The 22,796-nt window shown below is 46.4% G+C and overlaps 2 protein-coding genes across 3 annotated transcripts in view; one reads left to right on the top strand and one right to left on the bottom strand.

Annotated features, from left to right (window-relative positions):
• Positions 1 to 3,287: 3,287 nt before the first annotated feature.
• LOC108512161 (uncharacterized) lies at positions 3,288 to 22,667 on the top strand. 2 transcript variants are annotated; one of them, XM_017847302.1, is made up of 4 exons: positions 3,288 to 3,407; positions 16,093 to 17,078; positions 19,590 to 19,902; positions 21,983 to 22,667. In XM_017847302.1, the coding sequence occupies exons 2-4, from the start codon at positions 16,813 to 16,815 to the stop codon at positions 22,160 to 22,162; spliced, it is 759 nt and encodes a 252-aa protein (XP_017702791.1). In that variant the 5' UTR covers positions 3,288 to 3,407; positions 16,093 to 16,812; the 3' UTR covers positions 22,163 to 22,667. The 2 variants fall into 2 exon arrangements, with proteins under 2 accessions (XP_017702791.1, XP_017702789.1); XM_017847300.1 differs by lacking the exon at positions 3,288 to 3,407 and adding an exon at positions 5,857 to 5,977.
• Positions 7,075 to 22,796, bottom strand: part of LOC108512144 (aryl hydrocarbon receptor-like) — a 48,579-nt gene continuing 32,857 nt past the window's right edge. Inside the window, exons 9-11 of the mRNA XM_017847266.1 lie at positions 22,575 to 22,716; positions 8,468 to 9,953; positions 7,075 to 7,233 (exon numbers count right to left, since the gene is read on the bottom strand). Coding sequence (XP_017702755.1) covers positions 7,153 to 7,233; positions 8,468 to 9,953; positions 22,575 to 22,716 — 1,709 coding nt within the window. The 3' untranslated portion in view covers positions 7,075 to 7,152. The remainder of the gene's footprint in view (positions 7,234 to 8,467; positions 9,954 to 22,574; positions 22,717 to 22,796) is intronic.

Here is a 22,796-nt window from a genome sequence, read left to right as displayed (position 1 = left end):
ATGATGGGATGTGTATGTCACATGCACAGGAGTGGCAAGTCTGGCCTGGGGTGTGAGACACAACCCCTTGGATATCCCCAGCTCTGGTGAGCCCCTGGTAACGAAACTTCAGTTCACAAAGTATGGTGCTTATGATGTTTTGTTTTGTTTTGTTTTTGAGATGCAGTCTCACTCTATTGCCTATGCTGGAGTGTAGTGGTACAGTCTTGGCTCACTACAATCTCTGCCTCCAGGGTTCAAATGATCCTCCGGCCTCAGCCTCCCAAGTAGCTGAGACTACCGGCGCACGCCACCCCGCCCAGCTAATTTTTACATTTTTAGTAGAGACAGGGTTTCACCATGTTGGCCGGGCTGGTCTTGAACTCCTGACCTCAGGTGATCTTCCCGCCTCGGCCTCCCAAGTGCTAGGATTATAGGCGTGAGCCACCATGCCTGGCCTATGGTGCATTTTTGATATTCTTTTTTTGTGGATGTTTTTAAAAATCAAACCTGCAGTGAGTGTCTCAGACTCACACCTGGGAATGTGGGAGAAACAAGCTCCAGTCCTGATGGGGCCCAGGTGAAGACACTGGCTGCCACCCACCAGCTCCGGGGTGGCTCGCTGGTACTGGTCAGTGCTGGGTTAAGGTGACTTTCCAGCCTGCGCCCTGTCATGAGGTTTCTGTGCCACTGAGTCCTTCATGTCTGCAAGCTGACAGCTGGAGTGTCTGACCCCAGAGGCCACAAAGCAATCTCAATATTGTGACAGGAAGGCCTCATCCCAGACACACTTGACTGGATCTTTACAAAATATGCTTCTCCACACACACGCAGACACATGCCTTGCCGTGCCCCGAGGGGTCCAGACGGTGCACTTGAGGCCCCTTTCTCTGGAATTCAGCTGTCAACCGCATCAGCGGCCTTTTCGCACAGCGGGGAGTTTGCTAATGTGTGTGCAGCCAAATGAACTTGGATAAAACCGTAGACAGCCAGCTGGGTACCTCCAGCCACCACAATCTCTCTGCAGAGTAACCATGAAAAATTACCCGGAAGGGTTTTCAGCAGCAGGTTCTCCATGCTGGAGAACCCACCTCCAATCCAGACCTTGCACTGGAAGGCCAGGCATGTCCAGCCTCTCGGGTGCTGCCTTCACCGTGATCAGTCCCCTCACCCTGTGTTCCCTGAGTGTGGTGAGCTTGGCCTGGGGGACTCACCAGCCTTGCACCTCACTCGCGTGTGGAGTACTGAAGAGTGGGGGACCTGGTGAGCCAAGGCTGAGGCCTTGTTTTTAGTCCTGGAGTGCTGAGTCCTCTACACCAGAGTTCCCCACCTGGCACTGAGGACGTGGGTACAGCACAGGTGTCAGCGTGAACAGGACAGACAAGGCTGAGCTGTGGCCAGATGTCTTTGTTGATGTCGAGGCTTGGTCCGTCACCAGAGGATGCTCAGCCCACAGCCTCCCTTAGTACAAAGACAGTCACCTCCACTGCACAACCCATGTTTTTAGAGACAAGGTCTCACTCTGTGGTGCAGGCTGGAGTGCAGTGCCACGATCATAGCTCACTGCGTCTTTGACCTCCAAGCCTCAGCCTCCCAGGTAGCTGGGACCACAGACACCTGCCGCCACGCCTGGCTCCTGCAACTTTTAAAAACAATTCTTTTTATTTTTTGTAGAGACAAGGTCTCACTGTGTTACCCAGGCTGGTCTCGAACTCCTGGGCTCAAGTGATCCTCCTGCCTTGGGCTCCCAAAGTGCTGAGATGACAGGTGTGAGCCACCGTGTTCAGCCCAACTGCAACATTTAAAAAAGTCAGTGGGAGCAAGTGGGTTCTCAGCCTCACGAATGTGTTCGGGGTGGGTTTCCTTTAACTGGGAGGCTCTTGGAGGTTGCCTTAGTGAACTGGATACTGGCCCAGCCTGGAGATGAACTGGAGATCAGAGGTTGACGAGGTCACATCCTGACTGTGGATCAACTTCCCTGTTCCGACCTACACCTCCCCAGCTGTTGGCCTGTCAGAGTCCATCTGGACGTTCCATGGGTGTCTGGGGCACCATCACACTTTATGGCCAAACAAGAAGGGGGGTCCCACTGTCAGCTTAAGAAGGTGACTGACCCCCATGTGTGACCCACGGTCCCTCTCTCCCTCTCACTAATCGTATCATGTGCTGGGCCCCAGCAGACACTATGGCCCCTGCCAACAGGGGCCTATGGAGAGCTTATCATGAGAACCTGCAGGAGCTGCAGGGCCACCGGAAGGACAGGATGAGGCAGTTGCCTCTGTCTTATTGCTCTCATTGGACAAAAGCAACCAAAACTGAGGCTCCAGGAGACTGCTGGAGCCACCGCTGCAGGCAGCACACAGGATGCAGAGGGGCTGAGGGAGGGTCAGGAGGCCAACGGGGGGCATCCTGCTTGGTCACCCCAGGACAGGCCAGAGGCACTTAGCAGCCCCATCAGGTGAGTAGGCAGCCCTTTGCCCACCCCAGCACTTGCACCCCTACAGGGAGGCTTTGAGTTTTTGGTAGGAGCTATCAGTGGCCAGTGCCTGGGGAGGGCCTGTGCCCATCACCCCTCCACGGGCAAGGAGCAAGCTCACTCCTAAGAGTGTGTAGGGAAAACAAGGAGGCCAGGGGAGCCTCATCCCCCAGGAGTAAGTGGATATGTATCAGGGGAGGAGAGTCAGAGGGAGTCCCACAGATCGTACCTGAGGAAAGAGTGGGAGGGCCGCACAGCACATCAGAGCTTCCCCATGGGTGTTCACTGTAGGCTGATGTCACAGGCATGGTGGGTTTAGGGGCCTCTAATTTGTATATTTGTTTTGAGTTTACATTGAGTTTATATCAGTATATATTTGTTATATGATTAAAAACAACTTAGCTTGGCATTAGTGAGTTATGAGATTTTTTTTTCTTTAGAAATTGTCCATGCATTATTCATGCAAGAAACACTGGCCTTGCATGACACAGGACCCGTGTCCCTGGCACTGTAGTGCAGGGGGTGCTAATCAGGATGTGCTGCACTTTGCTGTGAAGACCAGTACCCCACCTCACTGGCATCTTGGGAAAGGTTTTTTTCTTTGTGGGGCTCTGTTCCTGCCCTTCCTGCATCTCAGGGATGTGGTAAGGATGAAGTGTATGGAAGTGCTTAGGAATCTGCATGAGAGACACACTCCAGCCCGTCATCTGTCAATCTATCCGACCATTTGCCAAATCTCTATTGAACCCTCTTAATCCCTCTGCTAGAGGCAGGCCCATTCACACTTAGGGATGCCCACAGAGCTCTGAAAGTCACATTATTCCTCATTTACAGATTAATAAATGGAGCTTGAAGAGGTTGAGAGGCTTCCCCAAGGTCACCCGGCTGCCAGGCAGGCACCAGACTGCCCACGTGTTGTGACAGGCACTGGAGTGATGGATGGTGATTTTGGGTATGTTAAGAGCAGGTCCCCTGTGGGATGGAAAAGGGGTGGGATGGGCAGGCATTGGCTTCTCCATTGCCTCTGCAGGGCTTGCCTTCCCCTAATGCACGGACCTCATCTGAGCTGTTCTGCTCTACTGCACATGGCCCGGGGGCCGTGAGTAATGCTGGAGGAGCTGGGCCCTGGGGAGAGCGAGGGATTGTCTTTCAGGGAAGACTGACCACATCAGCTGGAAGTACTGTAAGTGTGGCCTCACAATGAGTGAAATTAAAAGAATACAAAATGAAATTTTATTAACCCACTCTGAAAGTGAGTACATCGTCTGCCACATGAGGAGCTCTGAACAGATGCAGAGCAAAGTAAATTGAGTTGTGGCAGTGGTGACGCTGTGTTGGTGGTGATGGTGAGATGAAGATGATGTGAAGATGGTGGTGACGGTGATGATCACGATGGTGATGAAGATGATGATGGGGGTGGCAATGGTGAGGATTATGATATGAGGATGATGAAAATGGTGGTGGTGATGACTGTGAGAATGATACTGATAATGATATTGATGATCACTACCACTCATTGCTACTTTAGACCAGACTCTGTATGGGACATCAGACTGGAGTGCAGTGGCACCATCAGAGCTCACTTGCAGCCTCCACCTCCCTGGGCTCAGGCAATCCTCCCACCTCAGCCTCCTGTGTAGCTGGGATTCCAGATTCTGCCCTGTTCTGTCTGAAGTCTTCCTCTGCCTGTCTCTTGTAGGGACACTTGAGATTTCATTTAGGGCCCATTCATAGTCTAGGATAATCTCTACATTACCAGATCTTCAACAATCATTTGCAAAGGCCATTCTTTCCCAATATAATGTAATGTTTACAGATTCCAGGGACTAGGACCTGATATCCTGTGGGGCCATTTATCAGATTACCTCAAACCACCAGTCCCACAGCTGAGCACCAGCCAACTATGGGTGTGGAAGAGAGTCCAGATGAGACAAACTGAGGAATCCCATCTAACCCAGCTAGAACTGATAACCACAGAATCCTGAGCTAATAAATGAGCATTGTTTTAAACCATTAAGTTTTGGAGAAGTTTGTTATGCAGCAAAAGCTAACTGATATATAATAATTTTGTTTGACTGACAGTACCTAAAACCCACTTTTAATCCCAACCTCCCCTCTGGATTTAGTTTATTTTTACAACATGCCTTGTGAAAACACTTGTTTAAGAATTTCCGGCCGGTTGCGGTGGCTCAAGCCTGTAATCCCAGCACTTTGGGAGGCCGAGATGGGCGGATCACGAGGTCAGGAGATCAAGACCATCCTGGCTAACACGGTGAAACCCCGTCTCTACTAAGAAATACAAAAACTAGCCGGGCGAGGTGGCGGTGCCTGTAGTCCCAGCTGCTCCGGAGGCTGAGGCAGGAGAATGGCATGAACCCAGGAGGCAGAGCTTGCAGTGAGCCGAGATCCGGCCACTGCCCTCCAGTCTGGGCGACAGAGCCAGACTCCGTCTCAAAAAAAAAAAAAAAAAAAAAAAGACAAATGGTTACAGAGAAACAAAGTTTCTAGGTGCAGGGGCTCTAAATCTTTCATAAGATGTTATATATGTGGGTTCTGCCAGACACATACTCAAGGTTTTATTGTTATCTCTTGAGTAAAATCCAGGGAACTTCCTACCTTGCTTGCTTCAGTACCTTATCAGTTAATTGGACTCTGAAATGTTGAGAGTCAGCTTACCCANAAAAAAAAAAAAAAAAAAAAAAAAAGACAAATGGTTACAGAGAAACAAAGTTTCTAGGTGCAGGGGCTCTAAATCTTTCATAAGATGTTATATATGTGGGTTCTGCCAGACACATACTCAAGGTTTTATTGTTATCTCTTGAGTAAAATCCAGGGAACTTCCTACCTTGCTTGCTTCAGTACCTTATCAGTTAATTGGACTCTGAAATGTTGAGAGTCAGCTTACCCAAGTTAACTCCTTGAGGAAGGGGGTGGGTAAGGAGTCCTTGAAGCCTTGCAAATGACAGAGCCAAATGGAGTTCGTCCATACGGCTTTCTCAGCTGAGGGAGAGCTTATTCATGTGGAAACAAGGCTAGGTGATGAAGGGAGAAAGGGAGAGTCTACAAACAAAGTTGGTAAAAAACAAGGTTAGGTATTACAAGAGCAGGGCAGAGGAAAGCATAAACAGCACTCCGGCTAGACCTCTGCCTGTCAGGGCACAATGCTGCCCACATTCAGATTCTATGTGAGATTAGAAATCGAACCTTACCTCACAATGGGACGTTTTCATTTGAGGGAGAAGGTTAAAGCATTACTGAGTGCTGGTGATTGTTTTGGTGTTATTTGCACCCTCTGTGTCAAGTTGCAGGGCTTTGTTTCTTTGATGTCTCAGTGTTTTTTGGCTTAAGAGTCCAAGATAACGGACTTCCTGTCATAAAACAACATCATCAACACCCAGGAATCCACAATGCTGTTGAAAAATGGGCAAAAATGGCTTCCCTCTTCTTTCCCCTGCTGTGTGCAGCTCAACAGTCTCTAACGAGCAGAGGACGAGAGGGGTCCCCGCCTGGGCTCTGCACTGGGTGAGTCCCTTGACCTCCTGGTCTTTAGTTCTGTGGTTTCTTTGTCCACTCATCCATTCATTCCTTCATTCACTTGTTCATACACAGAACAAATACTCATGAAGCACCCACTGTGTGTCTGGTTTTTGGGTGACAGTCGTGAGCAGGACAAATGGTCCCTGGCCATCCGGTCATGCCTGTGGACCCATGCTAACTAAGGAGGTCTTACTGGTGATATTCAGGGCTCATTTTAGTTCCTCAACAATGAATTCTGTGGTTCTAAGTCACAGGAGTGAATGGAAGTGCTAGAGTAAGCCTTTGCGGTTCTGAACGCTTTATGGAAGGAGAAGCAGCGGCTATCTGAGCCTCGCCAGGCTCTCTTCTTTTGCTCTGCGGTGGGACTGAGGCCCCACACACCCTGCATTTCAAGGTGTCCTGTGGCCTAAATGTTCCAGTCAACCCCATCCCTGCAGCCCCTTCAGACTGGACACCATCTTCCTGTGGCCTAAATGTTCCAATCAACCCTATCCCTGCACCCCCTTCAGACACCGCCTTCCTGCACACAGACTCCACAGACCACCCAGACTCCGCAGACCAGCCCCTTGTCCTGTGTCCAGATAGTGAATTATGAGCCCCTTTCAGGTGTCCAGGCCAAAGGCTCACTCTTACCTTCTCTGTCTGCGGCCGTCAGGTCAGTGCCCTACGGTGATCTAAGAACTGGGCATCCAGTGGCCTCTACCTGGCCACCTGGGATGGCCCTGATTGCAGAAAGGAGGCCGTGTGGTCCCCCACTCATTCGATGCTGAGCCTCAGCCCTCAGCTTGGAAACATGGTCACCAGACACCATGGTTGTGGGGCCCCTTCCGGGTGAACGTCTGGGCATGTCTGCTGCTGCATGCTCCTCGTGTCCCTTTCCTTTGAACATTTTTGTGGGTTCATAAATAACTTTTTAAGCAAAGAGAATTCTGTATGCATTTCCTGTAGTATAAAATGCACTGAATTAAATGAAGTCGAAAAGTATATCTTTGGAATCCAGAGATTAAGCTTTCAAATATGTGTAATTATACCCATAGAAATAAGTTAAATATTCACCCAGCAATCTGAGAGTTTAAGAAACTTTAATTTTAAGGAAAATGTCAGTAGTTAAGGCCCCAAATCACTTGTGTAGAGATGCAAAGCACGACATCATCTTAACGTCAGACCTGGGAGAAAAATGTCTTTGCTGTTGGGCCTGGAACCCCCAGTGCCATCTTGCGGCCTTCGTTTTGGGAACACTGCTGTTAGGAAAACAGGAAACTGAGTAAGAACAGATTTGCTGAAAAGAGAAGAGGGTTAGTTCAAGGAGTCTAAAATTGATACTTGCTTATTCAGGCTTTGATTAGGAATCTGTTTATTTTGGTTTCAGGAAAGTTTATCAAACCTGGTCTTCAGATTTTCTAACCTACAACAGATGAAAACAAAACACTGGGAAGAGAAGTGAGCAGGGACCCTAGAGATGGGCAGCCTGAGATCCCTGAAAGCAGAAGTGAGGGGTTGCAGTGTCCAATGAGAAGGGACAGAAAACCCAGCAAAGTTGGGGGAGGACTCAAGATGTGGCTATTTGGGGCCATTTAGGGTTCAGGGAAACAGCTGTATATCCCTGCTCAGTCCTGAGGGCATCACCCAGAAACCACAACAGGAGCTGAGGGAAGCAGCAGCACTGTCATGTGATTTCCATCCAAAGCTGCATTTCTGGGGGAAAGTTAGTTACCTGAAGACTTTATGCCTACAGAGGGCCTCAATCCCCAGCAGCACCAGGCAAAGAGAAGTGCCGGTCTCTGCATGGGGTGCTGGAAGTGGTGCATGCAGGGAGTTGCAAGAGGACCACATTCAAATCTCTATGACTAATTCAAGTTTTGGGGGTCCAAAGATAGGCTAAATTATGGGGAGCATCCAGGCTGCTCAGCAATGGCCCAGGAGACACCAAATGGGGCCCTACAGGGGGCTGTGGCTGCCACCACTACTGGCTTCACGTGACCCACATGGCAGTAACCTGCTACCTTTGCAAAATCCGTGTCCCCACTCTGGACCCCACAGCAACCCAAGCCAAGGCTGGGCCAGCTCCATTGCCCCTCCTTGTACTGTCTCTCTGGGCTAAGGCCCTGACATGTCCACATTTGCCAGCAGCTCTGTACTTGACCAGTGTGGTGGGGTGCCCTTCCCTGCTGGTCCCGGTTTTCTGAGACCCTGTGTACCAACACCCACCCGGAGCCTAATGTCATAGCTGCCCTGCATGGACGTGGGAGGCCAGGCCAGGTCAGGGGGGCAGATAGGCTGGGCCAGGCTAGGTGGCACCTGTGGTCTGTCTTTGACTTGTCCCATAAGCTCTGCTGGGCTGCTGTAGTGGTTGCCACCTGAATGTGCGGAGCTGTTGGCAGAGTCAGGAGAGGGGAAGTTCTGCTGAGGAGCCTGGGGAATGGCATCTCTCAGGTGGCCAGCCTGGTGATGGACACGTGGTGCCCCTTCTCTCACCTGCCAACAGTGCTCCTGGCTCTGCAGCACCCCCTGCACCCACTGCTGCTGCTTGGTGGCTGGGTTGGGGTCTGCAGTGTAAGAGCCCCGCATGGCTGAGGATCCAGGCAGAAGTACTGGGGAAGGACAGGCTGGACTCCTGGAAAGCTGGTTTGGCTCCAGCGAGTGGGGTGGATGCTCTCCCTCTCCAGATTTTTCCTCTGGTGTCCCAGGTGCCCCCTGCACAGACGGGGGCTGACCTCTGTACAAGCTGGGACTGGGTGGCCATGTCCATGGAAGGCAGGAGTCAACCATCCATGGGCAGCTGAAGGGGTCAGGCTGGGCCTGCCCTGCTTTCTGCTCTGCCACCACCTCCATGGGGACTGCAACTGGGTGGCCCTGGATGGGGGAATCCCAAATGCTGCCCAAATGGTGGGTACCACATGGGTTGACACATAAAGTGGGGTCTGAGGGGATCAAGGACCCCTGGCCCTGACCACTGTGTGTGGAGGTCCAGGGCATAGATTCCTTGCAAAAATTCAGAACACCAGGGCCTAGTGGAGCCAGGTATCCAGGAACATTTTCTCCTAAAGAGAGAAAGGGTGTATGGCTTGGCTGAAAACCCTGAGCAGGCCGGCTTGGGCTGGAGGCCTGAGGCAGTGGGCTGAGGTCAAATGTTGGCTTCTGACACATCTCAAAGTTCGAAGGCACTGCCTGGCTGTGCCGAGGCCACCACTGTGGGGGGCCCTGGAGGGGGTTCTGGAGTGTGGGGCCAGGGAGAGAATGACCAGTGATAAGACAATCCTGGGGCTGTGCTTGAGGGTAGCTGGGCACCAAGCCCACATTTGGAGGTGGAGTTACTTCTGTGGCTAGCTGGGCTGAGCCCTGAGAAGATGGTGGATTCAGGGTCTGTGGAGAAGTCATGCTGGCTGGTGGGGGCAACCCCACGTTGCCAGTGTCATAAAACTGGGTCTCCTTCTCCCTGTGGAGTTTTCTTCCTTGGCTGGGTGGTGGCAGGTGGCAGTTCTGAGGTCCTGCAGGGCCCAAGTCAACTCCTTGAAGCTTCTCTTCCCACAGACGCTGGTTGAGATTGGTGACAGCCAGGTGCTGGAGGGTGGAGTAAAGGTCGGGCTGTTCTTCCTTGTCCTTCTCCAGCAGGGTCTCGATGAGGGCCAGGAGGGAGCTGCCTTCCTCCTTCTCTTTCTCTTCCTTGTCCTCACATCTGTTATCAGACCCCTGCCTCTCTAAGGGTGAGCCCTGGAGGGTGGGAGCAATGCAGGACAAGTACACGGATTCATTTTGCTGCATCATGGCTCCAAGGAGAGATCCGGGGCACGAAGAGTCCTGGCCAGCTGGAAGACCCTTCCTACCCCTGGTCCTCTTCCTGGCTGGGAGGGCAGTCAGGGCGCTTGGGAGGCTGCTCTCATACAGGACGGCCTCCCCCGTAGTGAAGGTGAACGGCAGCTGCAGGGCCCGTTTGCGCAGGTGCTCCTCCCCCTCCAAGTTCCTGTGGTTAAGGAAACACAAGCCCACATCCAGGAGCTGGTATATGAATGACAAAGGGGCAGGACACCATCTTTTTTTTTTTTTTGGAGACGGAGTCTCGCTCTGTTGCCCAGGCTGGAGTGCAGTGGCCGGATCTCAGCTCACTGCAAGCTCCGCCTCCCGGGTTCCCGCCATTCTCCTGCCTCAGCCTCCCGAGTAGCTGGGACTACAGGCGCCCGCCACCTCGCCCGGCTAGTTTTGTATTTTAGTAGAGACGGGGTTTCACCGTGTTAGCCAGGATGGTCTCGATCTCCTGACCTCGTGATCCGCCCGTCTCGGCCTCCCAAAGTGCTGGGATTACAGGCTTGAGCCACCGCACCCGGCCTACATCTAATTACTTTCAATCTTTTAGTGTCATTATTTAAAACTGTATCTTGTTTAGAAGGCATACAGTTAGGTCTTGATTTTTAATCCATTCTGACAATCTGTGTCCTTTAATTGGAGTTGTCTTAGTCTGTTTCGTGTTGATATAATAAAATACCTGAGACTGGGTAAGAAAAGTTTATTTGGCTCACAATTCTGGAGGCTGGAAAGTCCAAAATCGGGCAGCCTACCTAGTGAGGGTCTTGTGCTGCTTCAATTCATGGTAAAAAGCAGAAAAGGCAAGTGTGCATGTGCACAAAGACCAAACACAAGGAAGAACAACCCGCTCTGTAGTAATGAATTCAGTCCTGCAAGAATGAGAACTCATTCCAGAGAGAGGGAATGAATCTATTCATGAGAGCTCCACCCCATGGCCCAAACACCTCTTACTAGGCCTCATCTCTCAGCACCACCACACTGGGAATCAAATTTCAACATGAATTTTGGCAGGGACAAACCACGTCCAAACAATAGCAGAAGTCTTTTGTCGACTAACCTGTAGATGTAATTATTGATATGGTTGAATTTGGGGCTTCTGTTTTACTGTTTGCTTTCTGTTTGTCACCTCTGCTTTTTATTCCTCTGTTCTGCAGAAAAAGTCCTGCCTAGAGAGAGGATTTTTTTTTTTTTTTTTAAAGAAACTCATCTCAACTTGCCTACTTTTGGCTACACCTTTTGCATTATATTTTATAGGAACTACTTTACACTATTGACTTTTCATTGTCTACTTAGAATTAATACTGTGACACTTTACATAAAACATACGCACCTTGCAACTGTATAGTACACACACCCCTAATGCCTGTTCTTTATGTTAGAGTTGGCAGATTTACCACATCCACATGTTATAAATCCTACAATATGCTATTTTTTTTTTTTTTTTTTTTGCTTTAAGCAGTCATTTGTACTTTAAATAAAGGGGAAAATAATCTTTTATATTTATCCACCTGTTTACCATTTCCCAAACTCTCCATTCCTGTCTCAAGTTTCAATGTTTCACCAGGTATTCTTTCCCTTCATCTTGACAAATTTCTGTTAGCATTTCTTGTCTATTTTTGGCAACAAAGTATTAGCTTTTAAAATTCAAATGATACTGTCATTCATTACAAAATTCAGAGTTGACCAGTTTTAAAGCACTTTAAATATATTGTTCTAATGTCTTCTGATCTCCATTGTTTCTCAGAATTCTATAATAATTGTAATCAGTGTTCCCTATGTATAATGTACTTTTCTCTCTGATTGCTTTCAAAGCTTTTCTCTTTATTTTTGGTATTTGACGGTCTGACTAGATATGCCTTTGTATAGTTTTCTTTGTATTTATCTTGTTTGGAATTTGATGATTGTTCTGATCCATAAAGTTACAATGTTCACTAAATTGGGAAAGTTTCCAGCCATTATTTCTTCAAATCTTTCTTTTCTCAGCTCCATTTGATCTCTGCTCTTCTTCTGGGACTCTATTTGCCCATATATTAGACCTTTTATTATTGTCCTGCAGATCCCTGAAGCTGTTTATTTCTTTTTTCAATCTTTTAAAATCTTTGTTCTTCAGATTGGATAATTCTATTGCTCTATCTTCAAGTTCACAAACTCTCCTGCCATCTTCGATCTGTTACGTACACCCAGTGAATTATTTATTTGTAGATATTGTTCCAAATATTCTTTCTATTTTTTTTTCTGCTGAGATTTCTTATCTTTTCATTCATCATAAATACATTTTCCTTTATGTCCATGAGCATAATTATAATAGTTGCTATAAAATTCTGTATCCCAGGGCTGCGGTGCGGGTGGGCCTCATTGCCTGTAAAAATTCCAGCACTTTGGGAGGCCAAGGAAGCAGCATCACGAGGGTCAGGAGATAAAGGAACCTCCTGGCCTAAACACAAGCTGAAAACCCTGTCTGCCTTTACTAAAAAAATACAAAAAAAATTTAAGCCGGGCGTGCGGTGGCGGCTGCACCTGTAGCCCAGCTACTTGGGGAGGCTGACGCGCCAGGAGAATGGTGTTGAACCCAGCGGCAGGTGGAAAACTTTGCCAAGTGAAGGCCGGAAGATTCACGCCACTGCACTCCAGCCTGGGTGACAGAGCTGAGAACTTTCTCTCTCAAAAAAAAAAAAAAAAAAAAAAAAAAAAAAAAAAAAAAAATTTTCTTGAAAAATTCTTGTCCAATACTTGGGTCGTCTTAGGATTGGTCTCTATTGGTTGCATATTCTTCTGAGATCTTCTTTCCTGTTTCCTCATATGTCAAGTAATTTTGGATTATAGCCTGGATATCATGATGACACACTGTTGATTTTGTATTCTATTCTATCCTTCCAAAGAGTATTGAGTTTTTTGTTTTGTTTTGTGTAACTGGATGACTTAAAATGCAAATGCAAACTATGTTTCCCTTGTGGTGGGCAACAGTGGAAATCTCTGTTCAGTTCTTTTGATCTTAAGTTGGTTGCTGTAAGTCTATCTCAATGCTTGCATGATTCAGTGGTCAGCAGAAATTTAGATTGAGTTAATTCATAAAATATAAAGGCTCCTCTTTTCTAGATCATTCATTTCTAGCTTTGCTCCTTCATTTGCAGCTGCTGCAGTTACCATAATCTATGTTCTCTGGTTCTTGAGATATTACGATGATGAGTCAACATTTCAGTTTTTAACTGCCCAGCACCAAGTAGAGTTTTCTCAGACAGAAAGCAGTAAAAAGTAGGAAACTCAACAAGGGCCATTCCTTTCTTTCAAGCATTGACTCTCCAGTGCCTTGTTTTAAAACAATATTTTGGCCAGCTATTTCAGCTATAGTTGTTATGGCTATTACTTATGAGAGGGTTGATGCAAAAAGAGCAACTTCAACATTACAGTAGTGGAACTGTTCCAGAAGAGTTTAACAAAAAGAGTACCATATCTGGATACATTTTTGTGGTAAAAGGTATGAGGGAGGGATTTAACTTTCCTCCCCCAACTCCCTGTAAATCGCTAAACTGTTGTCCCAACCTTACCTACAACTTTGTCCTGTCCTCATGGGTTTAAGATACTTCTTTAATTTAACAATTCAGTCTTCATACCTCCACCTAGATCTGTTTCTTGACAACCTGCCTCTTCATCACTCTGTCTATCTGATGCTAGGATGACTCTGTGCTAAACCTGTATTGCATTAAGCCTGGCCAGAGAATAATTTGGTGTAGGCTCTCTGGAGAACAATTTGACAATAGTATCAAAGAATTTTGAAATGCTTAAATCCTTTGACCTAAAAGTTCCACTCTTGAGATTCTAAGGAAACTGGAATAGCAGCCAGTTATTTACATATAAATTTCCATTTATCACAATATCGTCATAGTAATTTAAAAAACCCAACCCTAAATTTCAATATTTAATGAAAGGCCATCACGTATCCATATGGGAGCATATGAAACAACAATAAAGGCATTTATGGATAATTTTGATATGAAAATTGCTTTCAATTTATTCTCATGTGGAAAAAGTAAGATATGAAACATACTGTATAATTTCAAATATAAAATTTCAATGTGTCAAAACTTACTTGAAGTAAATGTATTAAGATACTGACAACATTTTTTTCTCTGACTAGTAGCACAATAGCTATTTCACTGTTGCAGTGTTTTCATTTTCTAAATTTTCTACAATGAGCATGTATTATTTTTGCACTTGATGAAATAAACACTATTTAACAAAACTATTGATTTATGAACTTCTTGCTTAGTAAATCCAAAGAATAGTAGAGCTGATAAGAGCCATAGAAAATGCACACTAAAGCCCTCTCAGTTTTGCATGGCAGGAAGGTGAGGCACATTTATAAGGTGGTTTTCTGAGACCAGAGTGGAATCAAGCTCAGAATCCAAGTTGTTTGACACAGTTCTGTGATTTTCACATGATCTAAATATTTCTCAGCAAGGTTTCAGGCTCCAAAGGCAGGAAAGTTTGTTACCTATGGCATATTTTCACATTACTGGATCTCTGATCACTGTTCATAACGTGGCACTAATGGGAATGGTCCAGATAGCTTCTCTTGGCTCATTTGTTTACACAGTTTGAATATTTTTCCCCTCCAAAGCTCATGTTGAAACAATCCCCAGTGTGGCAGTCTTGAGAGGTAGGGCCTTCAGGTGGGGACTGGATCATGAGAGCTCTGTCCTTATGAATGGATTAATCCCCTAATGGATTAGTGAACTGATAGGTTATCATGGTGGGGGGGCTTGTTGGCCACACTGGAACTCTACAGAGTCCCTACCAGCAAGAAGGCTGTCATCAGATGCGGCCCCTGGACCTTGGACTTCTCAGCCTCCATAAACTGTAAGAAATAAACTGCTTCTCTTTATAAATTACCAAGTTTCAGGAATTCTGTTAAAAGAAACAGAAAATGAACGAAGACGTTCATCATCCCTTACATTTCCCATTTTGACCATCCATTTTATAAAGACATGCCACAGATCCACATGGGGGCTGGGCCATGCTGGTTCACTAGTTGGAAGATAACATTGTGTGGTCTGATATCCTGGCAATGTAAAAATAAATAAAAACAATGAAATGCTTTCTGTTAGTATGCACATTATAGTTTACAAAGTATGTTGTAGATTGACAAGACTTCAACATGGAATCTTGGTCTTCTGGAAGTTAATGACAGACACTCTGCATCACCCAGAAAGTGTCATGGGAGCTGTTATTAGCCTGCCCTGCCCTGAGATGAGTCTACAGAATGATAGCTTTGATTCCTTTCCTCTTAAAAGACCACATGGCACAGAATTATAGCAGAAGTGAGTACGGTAGGTTGAAGGAATGCCATTTCTGAGGAGGCACATTTTTAGTGTAAACCAAAGAGTATATGAGACAGGTCTCAATCACTTTAGAAGTTTATTGTGCCGAGGTTAAGGACATGCACCTAGGAGACAAGTCTCTTCTCCAAAGATGATTTTGAGGGTGTCAGTATTTAAAGGGGAAAAGCAGGCTGGAGGGGAAAGAGAGAGGGTATGGTCATATTACTGAATCCACATGTTGCAAGAGAAAGGGAGCAAGTAGGGCAATAGTCAATATATATTCGTCTCCCACTCAGTAAGATAAGGTGAACTTAGAGTAGCTACTTGTGGAGATATTTAACTTTTTATCTGTAACTATCTACTCAGGAACAAAAGGAAATACAGCTTCTTGCATGACTCAGCTTTCAGCTTAATTTTTCCTTTGGCAGAGTGAATTGGGATCCCAAGTTTTTATTTTCATTCACATTTCATTTCTGCAGCATGCAATGGAAAACAGCAACTTCTGCTGAATATGGTTGATGGAAGATTCTAGATTAAGAGTTTGAATTCTGGGCAAATGGAGTCTTGAATTCTTTGCAGTTAGTATTCAGGGCCTCAATACTTGTAGCCATTTTGGTACAGGCCTAAGAATTTGGCATATTAGTGTAACTGAGTAATAGAGCTTCAAAATACATTAAAATATTTTCTTCTTTCTCCTTTTCTCCTTTTGTTCCCCCCAGTTTCAAGGTGTAACCTTGAAGCAAATTACAGAAGCCTTTTCCTTAGTCTTAAAATATGGCTGTGAAATGCACTTTAAAACTCCACTCCCTTCTCTTTCCCACCTTACACTCCCTTGCCTTGTGCACATTTATCTAACTGAATGCTTGTTAAACTCACACCATGCACACTTATCTAACTATATGTTTGTTAAGAAGTACCAGAGGCTAATTTAAAAAGAAACAAGCACAAACACCCAGCTGTTGAATTCTCTCTTTCTTACAGACTCTCTCAAGATGAATAAACTACCACCCAGTCACTGTCAAGATGGCATCAGCCTGAAGCTCCAGGTGGACCGTAACTCAAGACAGGCACTGGGGCAAGACACACATCCACTGAATCCTGCACAACTCCTGCATGCCTCCCATATCAAGGTTCCCTTTTTAAAATCGCTTCCCTCAGCCCAAACTTTTGAAGTGGTTCTAGAGGCATACACCAGTTGTTTCCCCACTGCTAGCTTTGGAAAATAAAGTCACTTTCCTTTGACTGCACTTGGTCCTTGTCGTTGGCTTTGCAAGCAGTGAGCAGCTAAGCCTGCAGTACAGGAGGAAGAGAATCAGTGAACCCAGAGAATGAAGTTTCCCATTCCGGATGTCAGAGGCATTCGAACCAGAGTGACTCTATCATGAGTGAGGGTGAGGAAAAATGAGGCTTGGACTTGCTGGGCTCCATTTCCAGGAGTTTAGGCATTCCTAGCCTCTAGATGTTTACGGTTAAGGGAACAGATTCATAACGTTTACTAAACAGACCCAGACTCAGGAATGTCCCAATATCCCAGTATCTTGAGAACAAAGACGTTCCTAAATTTGCTTTAAAGATAATAGTATTGATTCTTGCAAAATATAGTAATTAAAAAATCAATCCTTTATCACAAACCCTTGTATTAATAGTAGAGCACATCCCTGCATTTTGTTATCCTATATGTAAACAAATATTGTACCTAGGATGGGCGTGTTCCTCCTCTTACTTTCAGGAATGCCCTACTCTTTCTATACAGTAGCGTTTCTTTCACCACTCCACTTTCTTAATAAATTTGCTTTCGTTTTGCACTGTGAACTCTCACTGAATTCTTTCTTGTGCGAGATTCAAGAACCTTCTCTTGGAGTCTGGATTGGGAACACTTTCCTGGCAAACCCCATGGGGATTCTACTGAAGAGACCCTCCACCCAAAGGAAAGTCATCTGCTTGCAACACCAATTGGCCAACTTTGGGTAAGTGGGGTGCGTTTACCCGGGTAGAGGATGGGATTGGGTTAGAGGCTCAATTAGGGGAGTTAGAGTCTCTCCTAAGACAGACAGGGTTAAAGGCCCCTCTTTAAAAAAGGTAAATATGCTTGACTCAACTGGCATTTGAGGCCCAACTTAGGAGGTTAGAGTCCTTCCTAAGATTTAGGGGTTTGGAGTAAAGTCCCTCTAAGCTAAGAGAAGGTTTGGTATCACAGGATGTTAACTGTTATGCTCTTAGTATTAATCTGCCTTTTCCTCTTTGCTGCATGAATCAATTTCTTGGTTGGTATCTCTGTTTCACCATCATTTTCAGAAGTCTTCATTTAACTGGTCTTAGGGATTTTAACCTTTCTCTTCTCCTGTGTACCTCCTGATTTCTGCCTGTTTGCTTGTGAAACACGGGGGGAAAAAGGCACTGCAGGATTTGGTTTACTTTGGTTTATTTTAAGACTGTAGCTGCTTAGCCTTCACCCCTAAAACTGCTGATTAAGATTTGGTATTTAACAGCTATGAGCAATATGATTAGATAGGTGTGGTTGTGTTTTGTTGGAAATCAGGGGACTTTTCTCCTTGCTGTTTTGTTCCATTTGCACACTAAAAAACTTCTTTCCTTTCTTGGATCCGGGCAAATTGTCTTTGCTTGTCCAGCCCACGCTGGCACTACTGGCCAGAGGCTGCTTGCTCTGGTCATCTCCATCTAAGTTCTCTTCATTTCCTTTGCCTTATTCAACATTTATTTTGTCAGATCCATGTTGTGGTTAATCTAAGATTAATGGCTCAGCTCATTTATGTTATTTGGATAGTGTGAATAAGAGAATTTGATTTTCAGCAGGGATCCCCTCATTAATGCAGCTGGCCTTAAAAACCTCTCTTATACTTTTTAGTGGAACTCGGCCAGTAACAATACAATCTCATAGGTTTGGAACTTTTCTTTCAACATCACCTGCCTCCTTCTCAGGAACCATGACATTGATCCCAAAGGACTCACTGCTAGTATGTATTCTTGAACACTGGAACTGTTTAAACTAAATGGGCTTAAGAAGAGAATACTGATGTTTCTATGTAATACTTTTTGGCCTCAGTATTAGCTGGAAAAATAAGAGAAATGGCCTCCCACTGGAACTATGGCCTTTAATACTATACTTCCACTTCATTTGTTTTGTAAGAGACGAAAATGAGATAAAATACCATATGTTCAAATATTTTTGCTGTTCAGTTGGGATAAAACCCTGCAACAGGCATGTGCATGTTTAATGAGAGGGAATGAAGAAAATGAACTAGACATACTAGATATTAGATGATCCCTTGATGCAAGCCCCCAGAGTTCAGTAAGCATTTCTGAATGGAGCAGAACCTCCTTCTGTCATCTCTGAAGGTTCAGGTGTGTCGACCCTTTCTCCCTTTAGTTGACCTGGAAGTTCTATTGAGACCTCTTTGTCTCCACCTCCTTACCCGCCTAGTCCCACTCTATACCCACCACTCCCTGAAGAACCTAGCCTTGTGAGGACTACTCATAGTGGAGCCTCTTATTAACCTCCAAAGGGAAATCTTTGTCCACTTAGAGAGGTGGCAGATGGGGAAGAAGGCACTGTGAGAGTACATATCCCCAACTGGGTGCAGAGGCTCGCACCTGTAATCCCAGCACTTTGCGAGGCCGAGGCAGGTGAATCACAAGGTCAGGAGATTGAGACCATCCTGGCTAACACGGTGAAACCCCGTCTATACTAAAAATACAAAAAATTAGCTAGGCGTGGCGGTGTGTGCCTGTAGTCCCAGCTGCTGGGCAGGCTGAGGCAGGAGAATGGTGTAAACCTAGGAGGTGGAGCTTGCAGTGAGCTGAGATTGCACCATTGCACTCCAGCCTGGGCGAGAGAGGGAGACTCTGTCTCAAAAAAACAAACAAACAAACAAAAACCAGGAAACCAAAAAACAAACAAACAAACAAAAACAAAAAAGAGTACATATCCCCTTTTCTATGTCTGATTTGACTCTACGTAAGGAGAAGTTTGGTCATTTCTCTGAAGATCCAGGAAAACTCATAGACGAGTTTGAGAAATTAACTCTGACCTATAGTTTAACTTGGAAGGATCTGCATGTTCTGTTGTCTCTGTGTTGTAAAGTGAAAGAGAAACAACGCATCCTGGGACGGCTGGGATCCATGCTGATGAGTGAGGACTTAGGGAGGAGAGATCATATGGTCACTTGTTTGTTGGAAGGGATGAAGAAGTGTATGACAAAGCCTGTTAACTATGAAAAGGTTAAGGAAGTTCCTCAGGGTAAAGATAAGAATCCAGCTTTGTTCCAACAGTGTTTAGTTGGGGCTACTAGGAAATATATTAATACAGATCCTGACTCAAGGGAAGGACAGACCCTTTGGGGAGTACATTTTATAACCCAGTCTGCCCCGATAACTGTAAGAAACTACAAAGCACAGCTATGGGTCCCCAGACACCTATAAATCAGCTTTTGAATATGGCATTTTCATTTTAATAACAGGGACAGAACAGGGAAAGCAGAAAGAGCAAAAAGAACCTCCCACAAGGTGCAGCTCTTGGCTGAACTAGTGAAGCAAAAAGGTGGAACGCCCAGAGCTGGGCATTTGAGTTACCATGTCTTGGATGTTCATCAGTGTGTACACTGTAAGAAAACTGGCCATTGGAAAAGGGAATGCCCACCGTTCCGAAGGGAGCCATTGGCACCCAAACCAATGATGGCCAAAATAGCCAAGCAAGCCCAAGAGTGCTGGGGCCCACGATGTTCTTACACACCTCCTGTTGGACAACTAGCCACATCTTCAGAGGAGCCTCAGGTAACCCTTAAGTGAAGGTAAGAATATTACCTTCCTTCTGGATATGGGAGCTGCTTACTCTGTTTTGACCCATTATAATGAGCTTCTGTCACCCCAAAAGCGTATGATCATGGGGTTAAACAGACAAGCTCACCGATGCCACTTTACCTATCCTGTAAGCTGCCCATCAGGGACTTTGGTTTCCTCATAAAGTTTTCTTTCTTATAATTTGCCTTTCTTATAATGCCTGACTGTTCCACCCCTTTATTGGGAAGGGATTTGTTGATCAGCTGCAAACAGTGGTACCTTTTGGAAATAACAAGGCAGATGAAAGATTGCTCCTTCTCCTTTTCTGTGATAAGGGAGTAAAGTTAATGGGGACTTATCTAGCTAACCTACCGAAGTAACCCCCCAAGTAAATCCTATAGTATGGGACACTGAGGTTCCAGGCAAAGCATTAAACAGTCCCCTGGTTTGCATCCAACTTAAGCCTAGTGCCCTGTACCCCTGGAAGAGACAATGGCCTTTAAAGCTCGAGGCACAAAGAGGGATTGGACCATTAATAGCCAAGTTTTTGCAATTCTGGTTGTTAAGGCCCTGTGAGTCTGCTTGTAATACTCTAGTCTTGCCAGTTGAAAAGCCAAAGAGCGACTATAGATTTGTTCAATAGCTTCAGGCTTTCAATGAGGCTGTCGTTCCCATATATCCTGTAGTGCCCAATCCCTATGTGCTGTTAGCCCAGGTCCCTGGGGATGCTGACTGATTTACAATCTTAGATCTTAAAGATGCCATTTTTTTGGCATTCCATTACACCCTGATTCATAATTCACCTTTGCGTTTGAACAGACAGATCCCAAGTTAATTGAGTCATTTAGTTTCTCAGTTAACTTGGACGGTTCTTCCCAGGGAAGGCTCTCAGGCAGAGCCTTCATCTGTTTGGAAATGCATTGGCTAGGAAATTAAGGCTATTACAATTGAATAAGGTCACTATTATCCAATATGTGGATGATTTATTGGTTGCTAGCACAACCAAAAGAGACTCGGAAGAAAACACCATTAAGTTGGTAAATTTTCTGGGAGCTAATGGGTATAGGACCTTGCTGCATAAGGCCCAGGTTTCATCTCAAGAGGTTACATACTTAGGATATGTATCAACCCCTGTGGCACTTGGGCAATAGCCCCAGCGTGAAGGGACGCTATCCTGGGCATTCCAGAACCCAAAACCAGAAAGCAGCTGCAGGCTTTCCTAGGGCTGGCAGGATTCTGCTGTTTATGGCTGCCTGGATTTGAGCGTATGGCCAAGCCGTTATATGAGGCCCTAAAAGGAGCAGATGTAGATCCTTTTGAATGGGATAGCAATTGCAAAAAAGCTTTTAATCCTTTCAAGGAGAAATTTGGATCAGCTCCAGCCCTGGAGATCCCTAATCTTGATAAGCCATTTTCCTTTATGTGGCTGAAAACAAGGAACTGCTTTGGGTATCCTTGTCCAGAAGCTGGGACAAGCCTACAAGAGGCATATTTTTCTACAATTAGACCAGGAAGCTTCAGGATGGCCTGGATGCCCCAGCTGCTCTTTTGGTAGATGAAGCCAATAAACTGACTTTAAGACAACATGTGGAGGTTTTAACCCCACATCAAGTACAAGGAATCCTAGAAGCTGAAGGACACCACTGGATGACAGGGGGATACTTAGTGAACTATTAGGCTTTGTTGCTAGACACTCCTGCAGTAACTCCTAAAGAATGCCAGATTTTGAATCCAGCTACCTATCTGCCTGATCCTACAGGCACTCTAGATCATTCTTGTATACGAGTTATGGAGCAAGTTTATTCCAGCTGGCCAGATTTAAAGGATGAACCTCTAGATAATCCTGAGCTAGAATGGTTTACAGATGGAAGCTGCTTTATGCACCAGGGAAGCAGAAAACGTGGGCATGCAGTTGTCAGTCAACACGAGGTAATTGAATCTTAAAGGGCCTTACCAGCTTCTATCTTGGCTCAAAACGTGGAATTAATAGCTCTTCTCAGAGCCTTGCAATTGGGAAGGGACTTAAGAATTAACATTTACACTGATTTTAGTTATGCCTTTCTTTATGCTCAAGCTGCTATCTGGAAGGAATGGGGACTCCGTCTCAAAAAAAAAAAAAAGCCACAGACACTTTCTCCGGTGGAACTCGGCCTCCAAGGCTCTGCACGCCAAGCCTGGAAAAAGTGACCCATCCCACTGGCTCCACATCAGGAAACCACCCGGAGGGTGCACTCTCCCTGGTCTACAGGAGTAACCGAGGCCCGTGAGGGGTTCAGCCTTCCGTCCAATGTCAAACAACTAGACAAGAGGGGCCCGGGGCCATCGGCTCAGGCCTGGAGGCTACTGAGGGACTTCTGGGGTGGCGGTCTCACGGTGCTCGCCGCCATCAGCCCGCCTTACGTCTGGCTCTCATTTCCGACCCTCAGGACAAGGCCCGGACTAACAGCGTGGCCTGTGGGGCTTCACTTCCATCTCGCCTGGCAACGACCCTTACATCGGAACCTCACTTACGACCGCAACCAGGCCAGGGGATCTTCATGTACTACCGGGCCGCGGAAGCTCACTGGGGAGCCGGCTCTCACCGGAACCGCCAGGGGACTCCACTTCCGGCAGGGTGCGCCGCTGAGGTGCGACCGCGGCTTCTGCCAGGGCCCCTGGCCACTTACGTGAGGGCCCGCTGTCGGGCGACGATGCACTCGGGCCGGCCGCCGCGGAACACCAGGCGCGCGTTGGACTGCACCCACAGCCAGCGCCCCTGCTTGGTGAGCAGCCGGAACACCGTGAGGCCGCTCTCGTCCGTCTTCATCACTGCAGGAGGAGAGACGAGGCTCGTGTCTGACGCCGCCGCCCACCACCCCGCTCGGAGCCCTCAGGAGCCGGCCCCGCGG

Source organism: Rhinopithecus bieti, unplaced genomic scaffold, assembly GCF_001698545.2.
Source record: "Rhinopithecus bieti isolate Rb0 unplaced genomic scaffold, ASM169854v2 scaffold_29990, whole genome shotgun sequence".
NCBI classification, from domain to species: domain Eukaryota; kingdom Metazoa; phylum Chordata; class Mammalia; order Primates; family Cercopithecidae; genus Rhinopithecus; species Rhinopithecus bieti.
The sequence above is the reverse complement of the archived record's forward strand: the minus strand, read 5'-3'. Positions and strand labels throughout refer to the sequence as shown.